Source organism: Hylobates moloch, unplaced genomic scaffold (genome assembly GCF_009828535.3).
Source record: "Hylobates moloch isolate HMO894 unplaced genomic scaffold, HMol_V3 SCAFFOLD_3, whole genome shotgun sequence".
Classification (NCBI taxonomy): Eukaryota; Metazoa; Chordata; class Mammalia; order Primates; family Hylobatidae; genus Hylobates; species Hylobates moloch.
In genome coordinates, this window is record NW_026652278.1 from 3,624,058 (window position 1) to 3,636,557 (window position 12,500).

A 12,500-nucleotide genomic window follows, 5' to 3' on the forward strand; every position below is an offset into this window, starting at 1 on the left:
GAAGTGATGTTGGCATAACATGAAATTAACCATTTTAAAGTGAACAGTTCAGTGGCGTTTAGTGCACTCACAAGGTTGTGCAACCATCACCACTGCCTAGTTCCAAATGTCCCCATTACCCCCACAAGAGGAAACCCTGTACCCATGAAGCAGCTGTTCCCCATCCTCCCCTCCCCCACCCCCAGCAACCACCAGTGAACGGGTGACTTTTAAAACTGCGTTTTCTGGCTGGTTTTCAGTACTCATTTTTCCTTGTCAAGGTTACTACGTATTAAAACAGTAGTAACTGAAAACATGGGGGCTCGATCCGGAATAGGGCTCTCTGCAGCCCCCAGGAACCTCTGGAAGCTGTCACCTCCATGATTCACACACAAACACTTTGGGTTTTTGATGGATGGCCTGCAGGCCCATCCACTGTTGTATGAGTTTGCTGCTTATTAAGAGCTCTCTGCCTTAAAACTGAAAAGCAGGTTCCCCCCATCCCCCGCAATAAAAGATACCAATATTTTTTATTCTTGACTCTGATTTCCCACATTACGCATAATTGAGGGCCACAAAAGGGGGTTGTCCTTCTAGGACCGAGGCTGGAACCCAGGCACGAGAGGCTGTGCTAGGAGCCAGAGCTCTTTCCTTGCAGTGTGGCCACTTAACCCTGCATGGGGGCAGGTGCGCACCTAGGAGTCACAGCTTGGTTTGATGAGCCGTCTTTTCAGAGGGCCAGTCAGGGTCACACCTTCCAGCGTACAGTGACTCACGTTGTCAAGCGCTGGCAAAACCTAGCTCTGGAACAGTCTGAAACTTGACGATTAAAGAAAAAATCCTGTATAGGGTTCCTGAGATGCTGAGAAGTAGGTAATTTCAAACAAGTGATAGCCACATGCAAAAAGCAAGCCATTAGAACGGTTCAAAGTTTCCTTTTTCTCTTCAATCACCAGGGTGCGACCGCCAAGCCCACTGCATTTCTAAGGAGACAATCTATTTCTCCTTTGACCAGAGGGAAAGAAATCATTATTGCATGATTAGTGGCAGGGAAGGCGGTGAGGATGGGCTGTATTAATTATCCAACACTTGCTGGCAAGATAATTTTATCAGTGGTTTGGCCACTGGTAAGTTGCAGCTTTTGATAAAAGTGGATACGTTCTTAGCTACATGGAAACATGAGGGTAGGGATGGTGTCAGATGAAGTGCATCTCATCAGCTTTTCTCTGACAAACCAAATTCATTCCTTATGTAATTGATAACGGCCTTGGCCAATTATTTCACACATTACAATACACAGAGGCCCCCTTTACAGGTTTTGCAGGGCTGTAATTAGCTATGCTAATATCCCCTTTATTGGCCCTAATATTGCTCAACACCTTTTGCCATCCTGGAACCCACTAGAGCCCCATGGCCTGTCAGGACCGCTGATTATTGAGAAGGATAGCTTTAATCAAACATAATTGCAGTTAATTTTTCTCTCCTGCTCTGTGTTGCCAGCATCTAATGCCACAGACTCCTTGATATTCCATTAAATTACAATTAAACAGCCTCCTTTGTTTCTGATTGTCCTGAACAACACCACAAAGTTCTGTAGCCGTTTAAAGGAGAGCTGTTTGGTCCTAATTGCCTGCTAGCTCACAAAGGGCCAATTTACACAATACCCATGTAGAATTTAAACAGTTCATAATGTAATGGATATTACACAGGAGCCTAACACTACAATTAAAATGATTTTCATCAGATAGAGAAGCTCTGGTTAATCAGCTTCATAAAAGTAAATATAAATGAACTAATTCATAGCTTAAACACACAGAAATAGAGCAGACTTTGAAATTAGTCACTGCGGTGGGGGCTTGCCCCTTTTTTGTGCGATACCTAGATTGGGCTCCAGTTAAAACGGTTGATCCCATTATTTGTTTTAGCCCAGTTTAAAGTGTCCTCATTCTGCTGCTCCACGCTTACGCTGGCACTGGAGTTTTTTGTTGGGACTCTGAAACAAACACAACCAAGACCAAACTCTTTCTTCCTTGGGTGCGGTGGTGGCCACAACTCTGTTTAGAGCAGTTGAGTCATTGTCCCAGCAGAAATGAGGGCCTCGGGATTTCTAGATTCAACTCAAGATATCCGGAGCGGCACCCAGCTGCCCCTCCACCCCTGTCCTCCCAGGCACAGGGCCCGACTGTGCCCTTGGTCCATCTTCACAGGACCCTCATGAGTCAGTAGAGGGAAACTCCCACAACTCAGCCTCCTGGAACCAGCCCTCCCAGGAATGAATGAGGTCGCCCATATGGTGCCCTGTCCTAGTCCCTGTGCACCGTGAAAGAGGAAACCTCATTTCAAAAGTAATAAGATCACACCTTTCCCCCTTCTGCTAGTTCCCGAGAACTTCCCAGGATTCTGTAGGCTGTTTCCGAGTGGAATGGGGCTGAGAAAGCCGCGCCTGGCGTGTAGCAGTTTGTCTCGAGCTGCTGTCTTCCCCTCTGCCTGGGAGAAACAAGTAAATAAAGCCCATATTTCAAGCTTGATTTACTCTGGTACCTACTGTGAAAGATGATGACTCTTTAGGGAAATAAAGACAGGGTCAGGGAATTAGTGCACATAATGGTCATTTTGATGACGGGCCAACAGATGCAACGGGAGACACACTGTACACAATTAAGCATAATGTACTAATGACAGGTTAGAATTTTTATCGCCTCTTCGCAATGGAGCAGCAAATCCATGTTTAGCAGTAATAAAGAGTTTATTGGTGCTAAAGCCAAAGATTTTCTGACATAGGAAAGATTTTTCCTTTCATAACAAGAGTATTAAATTCTTTGTGTACCAGACTCTAGAAGTGAGATATGTAAAGTGGTTGTCAGATATTTCTTAGGAAAAAGCCAATTAAAGGGTAATTGAGTAAAGGATGAGAATTACCTTTTGACTTCACATGTCGGGCATTCAGTTTGCTCACCCCCTCCCCAAACACTGAAATTGTGCGGCTCACTGAGCACCTCCTCGTGAAAGCAGACATTTGCTCCGTGGGTAACTCTGCACAGTATCAGAGTCACACACCTGCTATATGGTGCCAGCCACCTTGCAGAGGCTTAATTGAATCCCCAAGTCAGACATGACCAAAACTAGCGTAAGAGGTAAGCGCAGAGCTCCTCTTTCTCTCTGCTGAGGCTTCCCCTCTGTCCGTCCCTGTAGATGCCCCAAGAACCTGGCGTGGAGCCACTTGACTGTCGAGCTTACTTTATTTGCGTCACTGGGACCTGCGTGCTCAAAAAGGATCCTGGTCTCTAGGGTTGTGCACGACAGCTCTTTCTCAAGTGCTTGCACTGCTCTTTAGGCAGTTTGGATAGAAGCAGAAGCTATCATTGCCACATACAAAATAGAGGGAGTGAGTGAGCAAGCAAGAATGCGTGTGTGTGCGCGCATATGTATGTGTGTGTGCATGTGTGTGTGTGCACGTGTCTGCATGTGTATGTGTATGCATGTGTGTGTGTGTGTCTGCATGTGTGCATGTGTTTGCATATGCATGTATGGGCATGTGGGCATGTGTGTGTATGCATGTGTGGGCATGTGGGCACGTGTGTCTATGTGTGTACGTATGTGTGGGTGGCATGTGTGTATGTGTGCATAGGTGTGTATCTGCAGCTGCTTGACCCTGGGTGTGCTCAGTATGTTTCTGGGGTCCAGCGCCCAACTTTGTCCTGCTGATTTCTGCAGAGGATGACAGTGAAGGCCTAAGAATGCCAAACCCAGCCGTTCATGACTGTGCCGAGTGAGGGCTAGTTAGGGTATCATCAAAACTCAGTCTGTTCTCTTGGAGGTAAAAGGGTGAACTGTCTAAAAGACATCAAGAAATTTAAAGAAACCTCCTCTGGTGCAGGGGAAAAGTCTCTGAAATCACAAACAAAGCTCCTGGAGGTGGCTCCGTGCAGGTACATTTGCAGATGAGCAGCTTCTCGGGCCGGCGCCTGCTCCGAAGATTAGCTGGGTGGTAATGTGTGGTGTAATTGCACCGTGTTGCTGTCCCCGAAGTGAAAACCTAATTGCCTGACAGGACGATGACTTTGTGGCGCCCTCACCTTGTTAGGCCCTTCCTGATGCAGTTCAAATGCAGTGTGGCCGCAGGTGCGCCTAATTTACCTCGCTGCAGAACGTGTGGAGTTTAATTGCACAGTGGTTGTTAGGAAAAATTGGTGGGTGGAATATCAAGTGACTTACTGTATGCTGATGGCAGATGGTGTGAAGAGGCATTGTGAGCTAAGTGTATAGGTGAGGTGAGTTAATAGAAGATGTAAATTCTGGCCTAAAATGGTGAGGCCTCATGGTATGCAAGAAAATTTAATTAAGTGGCCACCATTCTTTCCCCCCATCAATTGGATTTCCTTCTGCTACAGTAAGAAGTCATCCAGGATATGCTGGGAGTCCACTTAGATGAGTCTTGGTCAGTTGAGTGTTTTCATTTTCTGATATTCTAATTGCCAGCGAGGAACCTTGAACGTAAGAAAATCATGTGAAACTTCATCAAAAATTAATAATCACCAAGTGGGACAGACGATATTTTGGGAGAAAATAGAGAAAGGTTTGTGTTGATGACCTCGCTGGACAGGCTGCTTGGCCGCTTGCAGAGAGTGGGTATGTCAGCACAGACCAAGCTCTGGGACCTCTTAGTTGTGGCCTTTTCAAGTTGAGGCAGAAGTTGTACAGGGAGAAACCCCCCCACCCGCTTTTCCTGTGGGTGGTGGTAGAGCCCGGCTTCCCAGGTTCTTTGAGTTCAGACTGGAAGCCAGCTCTCCTGCAGTGTCACTGAGCATGCAGGAATGCGGAGGACAACATGATGACGTTTTAGTCACAGCATCTCAACACACTGTCAGGACCTCTGAATCTTCATGCCATGAAACGTAAGGGTTAGGGAAATGGAAATAGCACTCACTTCGGCCTCACCTCTCCAGCCCAGCAGAGTGCTGCTCCTTGCTTTCTGCCTCAGCGACAGTTTCATTACCGCCTCAAGAATTCTTGGTTAAAACAATATGCCTCCCAATCAGTTCTTAGATTTTTTTTTTTTTTTTTTGAGACCGAGTCTCACTGTGTTGCCCAGGCTGGAGTGCAGTGGTGCAATCTCCACTCACTGCAACCTCCACCTCCTGGGTTCAAGTGATTCTCCTGCCCCACCCCTCCCAGTTGCTTCTTAAGAGCTGTACCTACTGTAACTCTTTTTCTTTTCTTTTCTTTTCTTTTTTTGAGACAGAGCCTTGTGCCGTCAACCAGGCTGGAGTGCAGTGGCATGATCTCAGCTCACTGAACCTCCTGGGTTCAAGCGATTCTTCTGCCTCAGCCTCCCGAGTAGCTGGGATTATAGGCACGTGCCACCGCACCTGGCTAATTTTTGTATTTTTAGTAGAGATGGGGTTTCACTATGTTGGCCAGGCCTGTCTCGAACTCTGACCTCAAGTCATCTGCCCACCTCAGCCTACCAAAGTGCTGGGATTACGGGCGCTACTGTAACTCTTAAAACCCATATTTAAAAATGTGTTTGCTTAGGCAGCGGTAGCCTCTGGCAGAGGCTATCATACCATATCACACAATGGTATGATAGATTTATGTACCATTATGATAGATTCGTATTTTTCTTGCCTTTTTTGTGAATGATTAGGAAGCTAATTCAGGGTGAACATATTGCATGATTTTGCTAATTTTAATTGTAAAAATATTCTCGGCTAGGATACAAAACCAGCCAGAGAAGAATTTGGTGGCTAATGGAAATGACCCCTAGCTTGGATGAAGGACCCAAGAGCAGAATGATTCCTGTTTGGGATTTACAGATAAGATATAGCACATCCAGTGAAATTTCCATTTCAGGTCAACAGCAATTTTTTAGTGAGGGGTGTGCTTTGGGACATTATTTTTTGTTTATCCAAGATTCAAATTTAACTAGGGCATCCTTCATTTTTAGTGGGTGGAGATGGTAGGCCTGTCTGGGGTGAATGTTTCCCCCATGGTTAATGGGCAGTTGTGCAAAGATTGAGCCAAGAAATGCCAATGCGAAAGTCACAGCTATCATCATAAAGCTTGGACATCCACAGCGTCAAGGCAAATGCAACTCACTGCTCTCCTGTGTGGCTATTTCGGGTGCCTCCTGGCCGCCTCTCCCAGAGCCTCTTCTCAATGTCGCCCCCTAGAGGGAAGTGTGGAAGCTGTGGGGTTGAGTCTCCACTCCTGCCCGCGCCAAGAGTGTCTTTAAAAAGTTTGAGTCTTTTGTCTGATAACCCTAATAAATATCATCTTTTTGTATTTTTTATAGATTCTTTCTAAAGTTTTTCCTCAAGTGCAATCAGAACTGTTTGAAGAATGCAGGCAACCCTCGAGATATGCGGAGATTCCAGGTATACATTTCTCAAAGACACGCGGACCGTGGTCCTGACTTTTCATACAAAATTCGAATTCTCTGATTTTGCAACTGTTCAGGAAGTAATCTTGAGTTCTTTAAGGGCTTGGAAGCAAACTGGAATTGGTGCATTTGCTAAAAATATGCAAATAAAATACTTTAAGAATGATCTGGTATATTCAGTATGCCAGATTCATCGAGTCTAATGTGGGCACAACATAGCGAACTTAGCTTTGAAAACATGGCCATGTGGAAGTTTTTGTTTGTTTGTTTGTTTTGTTTTTTTTTTGAGACAGAGTCTTGCTCTGTAGCCCAGGATGGAGTGCAGTGGTGCGATCTCGGCTCCCTGCAACCTCCGCCTCCCAAGTTCAAGGGATTCTCCTGCCTCAGCCTCCTGAGTAGCTGGGATTACAGGTGCACACCACCACACCCAGTATTTTTAGTAGAGATGGATGGGGTTTCAATATGCTTTCCAGGATGGTCTCGAGCTGCTAACCTCAAGTAATCCGCCTGCCTTGGCCTCTGAAAGTGCTGGGATTACAGGCGTGAGCCACCGCACCCGGCCCAGAAGTGCTTCTTTTGGGATTGATTGATGGATTGATTTTCAGTGGGAGGAGAACTATAACGCAACCTTTTGGGAATACTCCAGATCTGAGATCCTCCTCATAGAGGGATCTGCACCTGCTTAGTACAGACCTCTGCAACTGCCAGAATGTCTTCCTGGCCTCGGCTTCCTTCCCCTGAGGTTTAATGTGTTCTTATTGCCCACTTTCCATGCCTAGTTGCGTCTGTTCCTAAACTCAGGCTAAGTCCTGTCTCTGGTTTGCCTCAGAAGATTTTATCTAAAAGACGGATACGGAAGGGTGGCTGGGGGGGTGCAGGGATGAATTATGATAGATTTATGTACCATTATGATAGATTCATATTTTTCTTGCCTTTTTTGTGAATGATTAGGAAGCTAATTCAGGGCAAACATATTGCATGATTTTGCTAATTTTAATTGTAAAAATATTCTCGGCTAGGATACAAAACCAGCCAGAGAAGAATTTGGTGGCTAATGGAAATGACCACTAGCTTGGATGAATGACCCAAGAGCAGAATGATTCCTGTTTGGGATTTACATGATTTTCCCATCAAATAGCTCAAAGCGTTTCTCAGAAATTTAACTTATACCGCAGTCCTTTAGTGGATCACGTGACATCTGTCTCCATGCCTGCCCGGTCAGCTGGTCAGAGGAGGCGGGCTCTTTGGGCCCGCCCACAGTCCTGTCTGTAGCTGGGGACAGTGTTTCCTGCAAACAGTTGGGTCTGCTTCCATTTGTCACGCACTGGGCTTCACAGGGCACTGGTGATATTGATCCTTCTAAGCAGAATGGAGGTCAGGCAGGGCTGAGGGGCTGTGTCCTCTTTGTCTCACCAATGACCAAACACAGCGTCAGTTACAGGTGATCTCATGGTTGACTGCAGACCCCGTAGTTGCTAGAACTTCCTCTGGTCTCTTTAGCTGAGCCCCATGCGTCTCAGAAGGTGTAACTGACCTAGGAGGATGGCAGGGCTTACACAATAGTTTCAGCTGCTTTCACAATCTCAGCAGCTTTCTGTAGGTGCTATAGCCCAGGTGAGACACAGAGTACAGCTTGCCTGCTGTCTCTGCTGAACTACACTCTTTTCCCTTCGTGGCTGACCTATATATAGATGACAGCAAAGCCTGTGTCTTTAAAAACTTTTTAAATTTGTTTTTACTTTTTCATGTTTCTTTAACCTATCATGTTTAGGAACGTAAAAAGGGTTAAGTCTGAACCTCAGTGTTAGTTATGCATCTTTGCATCATATTCAGATAATGCATTTGTAGAGTGTCTTCAATGTCCAGGGCTGGGCCTGGGAGGCAGACCACGAGGCGGGCACCTGGGTGACCAGGAACAGGTCTTATTTAGCTCCTCCAGGCAGAGGCTGCCAGGCCCACTCGTGGTACCAAAGGGGCAGCAAAGCCACCTCCCACCAGGGCTGCAAAGGGCAAAGCCAGTGGGCAGTGGTCAAAAAAGGAAGGTGCTGAGATACCCAAGGCTAGACCTGGGATGCTGGGGCAGCACTTACAACCTTTTGAGGTTCTGGGTGGCTTGACACTGTTGTGCCCTCAACAATCCTGGCAGTGGCCAAGGGGAAGCAATGCCAGGGAAGCTGCCCCTGATGAGGGCGCTTGGGTGGGATGCCGTGTGTACCGCCCCTGCTGCATCATCATCTGGTGGAGTCTGAGATTTAAAACGAAAAAGCTGGCCGGACGCATTGGCTCATGCCATAATCCCAGCACTTTGGGAGGCTGAGGTGGGTGGATCACAAGGTCAGGAGTTCGAGACCAGCCTGGCCAACATGATGAAACCCCCGTCTCTACTAAAAATACCAAAAAATTAGCCAGGCGCAGTGGCGGCGCTTGTAATCCCAGCTACTCCGGAGGCTGAGGAAGCAGAATTGCTTGAACCCAGGAGGCGGAGGTTGGGGTGAGCCGAGATTGTGCCACTGCACTCCAGCCTGGGCAACAGAGCGAGACTGCATCTCAAGAAAAAAAAAAAAAAGCCATCACTTGCACATGTATTTGTATATAAACATAAGCTTTGGCTTCTTTGTTAAACCCCTTAAAATACTACTTATTTATATGTTTAATTATTTTATATTCAGTGACTCATTGAATACAATGAATTGTATTCATTTTGTGTTAGGTAACTAGTTTAATTATTTTATTAATAGGCTTTATTTTTCTTAGTGAAGTTTAGGTTTACAAGACAATTTCACAGAAAGTACAGAGATCGCCTGTATACCCCCTGTGCGCCCCTCCCCGTGGTTTCCCCGATTATGTTGGTGCAGGGGATTCCTTACATGTGCTGACCCAACACTGAGGCGTCGTGATTCACTAAGGCCTACGGTGGCCTTGGCTTTTAAGCTCATTTCGCATGGTGTGTTTTGTCTGGGCCTTGAAGGGAAGGTGAACCCTGACTGGGAGTCCCTTCCGCTTCCCCACTCACCTGCAACCACCGCACAATTCTCTGTAGGGCTGTGGTTCCCTCGGGTAGTGCTGACCCAAAGACATGGCCGAGTGTGCCCAAACTGTGGCAGAGAGCCACACTTCCTTCAGGTCAGAGCTGGGCTGAAGCTCCAGGAGTGCTTCTGCAAGACCCAGATGAAACCTGGCCTCAGATCTTTGCAGCTCCAGCTAGTCCGGGATGAATGCACCACCTCTGTTAGAGAAAGCTCAGGGCCACGTTGTCATTTCCTGGTTCCTGGGTCCATCAGGGGTGCCATTTCCGGATGTTTGTGGCAAGCTCACCTGGGCAGGTCTATGGAGTCTGCAAGGCCATCCCTGCCTGGTCCTTTTCATTTCTCCATCTACCACGAGGCAGCTGAGGGCTTAAGAGGGCCTGATCTGTGATCTCTCCCCCTTGACATCCTTTGTGCCTGGACCTAATAATGGAAGCCTCTCACCGCAACAGAGAGGGACATTCCCTTGGCATCCCAGGGTCCTTGCCAGCCTTTGCAATGAACTTGAGAAAAGATACCTTTCCAGGATTGAAAACACTCCCACTATTCATATTGAACTCGGTCTTTTCAGATGCAAAAAAGTTCATTACCAGACATTAAATGTAATTGTAAAATTGACCCAGGGATCATTTCCTGATAAAATGTGGGCAGTAGGAATGTTCCTGATTTATGAAGCCTTTTTTGGGCAACTCTGAATCCTCCCAGCTCTTCAAGGGAGGCCAGTCTCAAGTGAACTCATTTTAATTAGATAAACTATCTAATCAATACATGAACAGATCAATCAAAACGGCGGCTTTAAAATGAGTGGCTAGAGGGGTGTTTCTGAAGCTAATGGCTGGAAGAATATTTCTCTGAATTGAATTCACTTGTTAGCATAATAGGAGATTAAACTGTAATTAGTGGAGCAGGTTTTGAAGAGAAGCAATCTTGAGTCAAAACAAAACAAAACAACCCACCCACCCTCATTAGCCAAAAAAGCTGTGAACGCACATCAATCAACAGTGTCCAGGAACACGTGAAGTTTCCTTGTGCTCTGCAGTATTTAAGATGGCTTGTATTTTGCCTAACAGGGGGCTCTGCTTTGCTTTGCCAATTCCATTTTCAAATCCACTTCATCTTCGCAGGTTGTTGTATCGACAACAGTCAACGTGGACGGCCACGTGCTGGCCGTGTCAGACAACATGTTTGTGCACAACAATTCCAAACACGGGAGGCGGGCCCGCCGCCTAGACCCGTCAGAAGGTACGGCCCCTTCTTATCTGGAAAATGGTAGGCACATGTTACATGTCTTTTTTTATTTGCGATGCTTCTTTTTCTTTGCACCATCCTTTATGTTCATTCATGTGGATTTACTCTCACCAGGCCCCCGCCGTTGGTCAGACCTCTTGTACCAAGGCAGGGCGAGGGGGTGTCCCCGAGGTGGAAGGGGGGGACAGCCCTCCTACGCTTTCTCTTCTCCCTTATTGAACAGCGGGACTTTCCCATTCACCTGCCATGGCCTTCATGTTTCCAGGCGTTCTTTTGCTTACTGCTTTTCTTGCGATTTTAATTTATTTGGTTTTATTTTGGTTTGTCGGAAGCGCCCATCCAGAAGCTCATACCCAGATACTTTGTGCAGGCCCAGTGGGTGGTTACATCCTGGTCCAGTCAGCTCCAAAGGGACAGTCAGGGCCATTTCCTGTCCCTGGCTGGAGTGCGTGTGCATGTGATCCACATGTGTGTGCGTGTTCGCACAAGAGTGGGGGCAAGGAAGAGGGAGTGAAAATACAAACCAGCAAACATTTTTTTTTTTAACCCAATGCTTTCAATTGATTGACTTCTTGTTTAGCTTGTTAAAAGAGAAGGGTTTCCGTAAGGGTGGTAGGTAGGGAGAAAGGTTCTTGGGTATCAGGTCGGAATGCAGAAAGACACAGACACAGTGGGCCTTGCGCCGAGCCCCTCAGGCACATCCCACTTCCTGCTCTGCACAGTACCCACAATTGAACACATCCCCTTTAGAGTAGGAGCCATTTCCCCCATTAAACATTTCATAATAATTATGAGATTCTGACCAATATGAATTGTTGAGAAAGTAATGTGTTTTTTTAAGTGAATTGCAAACAAAACAGCACGATCGAATCCTTTAGAGCAAAAAGCCCATAAAACTAAATGGTTTTAAGACAAATCCTCTATCCCGAGGTCCCACATTCGAGAGCCACACATGAGGCAGACAGATGCATGCACGGGAAAATGAATGAAGCATGTGCAGATTATCAGCGTGAAATATGATCCAGACAAAAACTGGAAGACAATTTATGAATCTGCTTGGTCCACAAAAATAAACTAATTTGTTTTTCTACATTAGTGACTAAGGTATAAGAGAACAAAAATATAATAATTAAAGGTCGCCTAAGCACCAGTGTCATTAGAGCCTGTGACGTATTGTTTATCTCCTTCCCATGCACTGAAGGTAGGTGTGTGTTTTGCTTAGCAACCGTCACTAATGAGGTTCACAATTAAGAAGGTTGAATCCCCGGTCCTCAGTTCCTCGCTTCCCTAGAGAGTGGAGCTTTCACGCAATAGGTTCAAGGGGCCTCCCCAGCCCTCTGGTGTTAGGTTGTAGTCTAGGTCCAAAATCAGCCTCCTCTAATGAGCTATTATGATCTGAGCAAAGTACAAGTATTTATTTTTGTAAGTAGCATGAAAAAGCATTTGACTGTAAGCAGAAAATGTAGCATTTAGAAAAATAAAGGCCACTAGTGGGTACCTTGGAGATAAAACCCAACTAATCAAAAGCTATTTGCAGAAGCAGTCTTGCTCAGGATTTTTTCCTGTTTGTTTCTCGACATTTAAACCAAGTCAGTTTCTTGCAAGAGATTGAAATATCTTGTCCCACCCTAGAAAGTGACTACTAATTTACAAATGCCAATAGGGTGACTCTGAGGACTGGCATAGACAGATCGTTAAGAAAAAGGCATTTGTCATAAATAGTAGGGTTTTTTTTTTTTTGTAATTAATACCCGGTTATCAAGTGCCCTAGAGAAAAATGGCAGGGCTTATGCTTCTGTCACTTCCTGAGAGAGTTGACACTTAGGAAGTTCCTTTTAAGTCTGCGAATATTGTCCCCCAAACCC

The 12,500-nt window shown here is 46.0% G+C and overlaps 1 protein-coding gene across 4 annotated transcripts in view; it reads left to right on the forward strand.

Annotated features, from left to right (window-relative positions):
- EBF3 (EBF transcription factor 3) overlaps positions 1–12,500 on the forward strand; it is a 125,851-nt gene that overhangs the window by 78,879 nt on the left and 34,472 nt on the right. For all 4 annotated transcript variants that reach the window (XM_032175049.2, XM_032175024.2, XM_032175040.2 and 1 more), the window contains exons 7-8: positions 6,275–6,356; positions 10,512–10,656. In XM_032175049.2, coding sequence (XP_032030940.1) covers positions 6,275–6,356; positions 10,512–10,656 — 227 coding nt within the window. The remainder of the gene's footprint in view (positions 1–6,274; positions 6,357–10,511; positions 10,657–12,500) is intronic.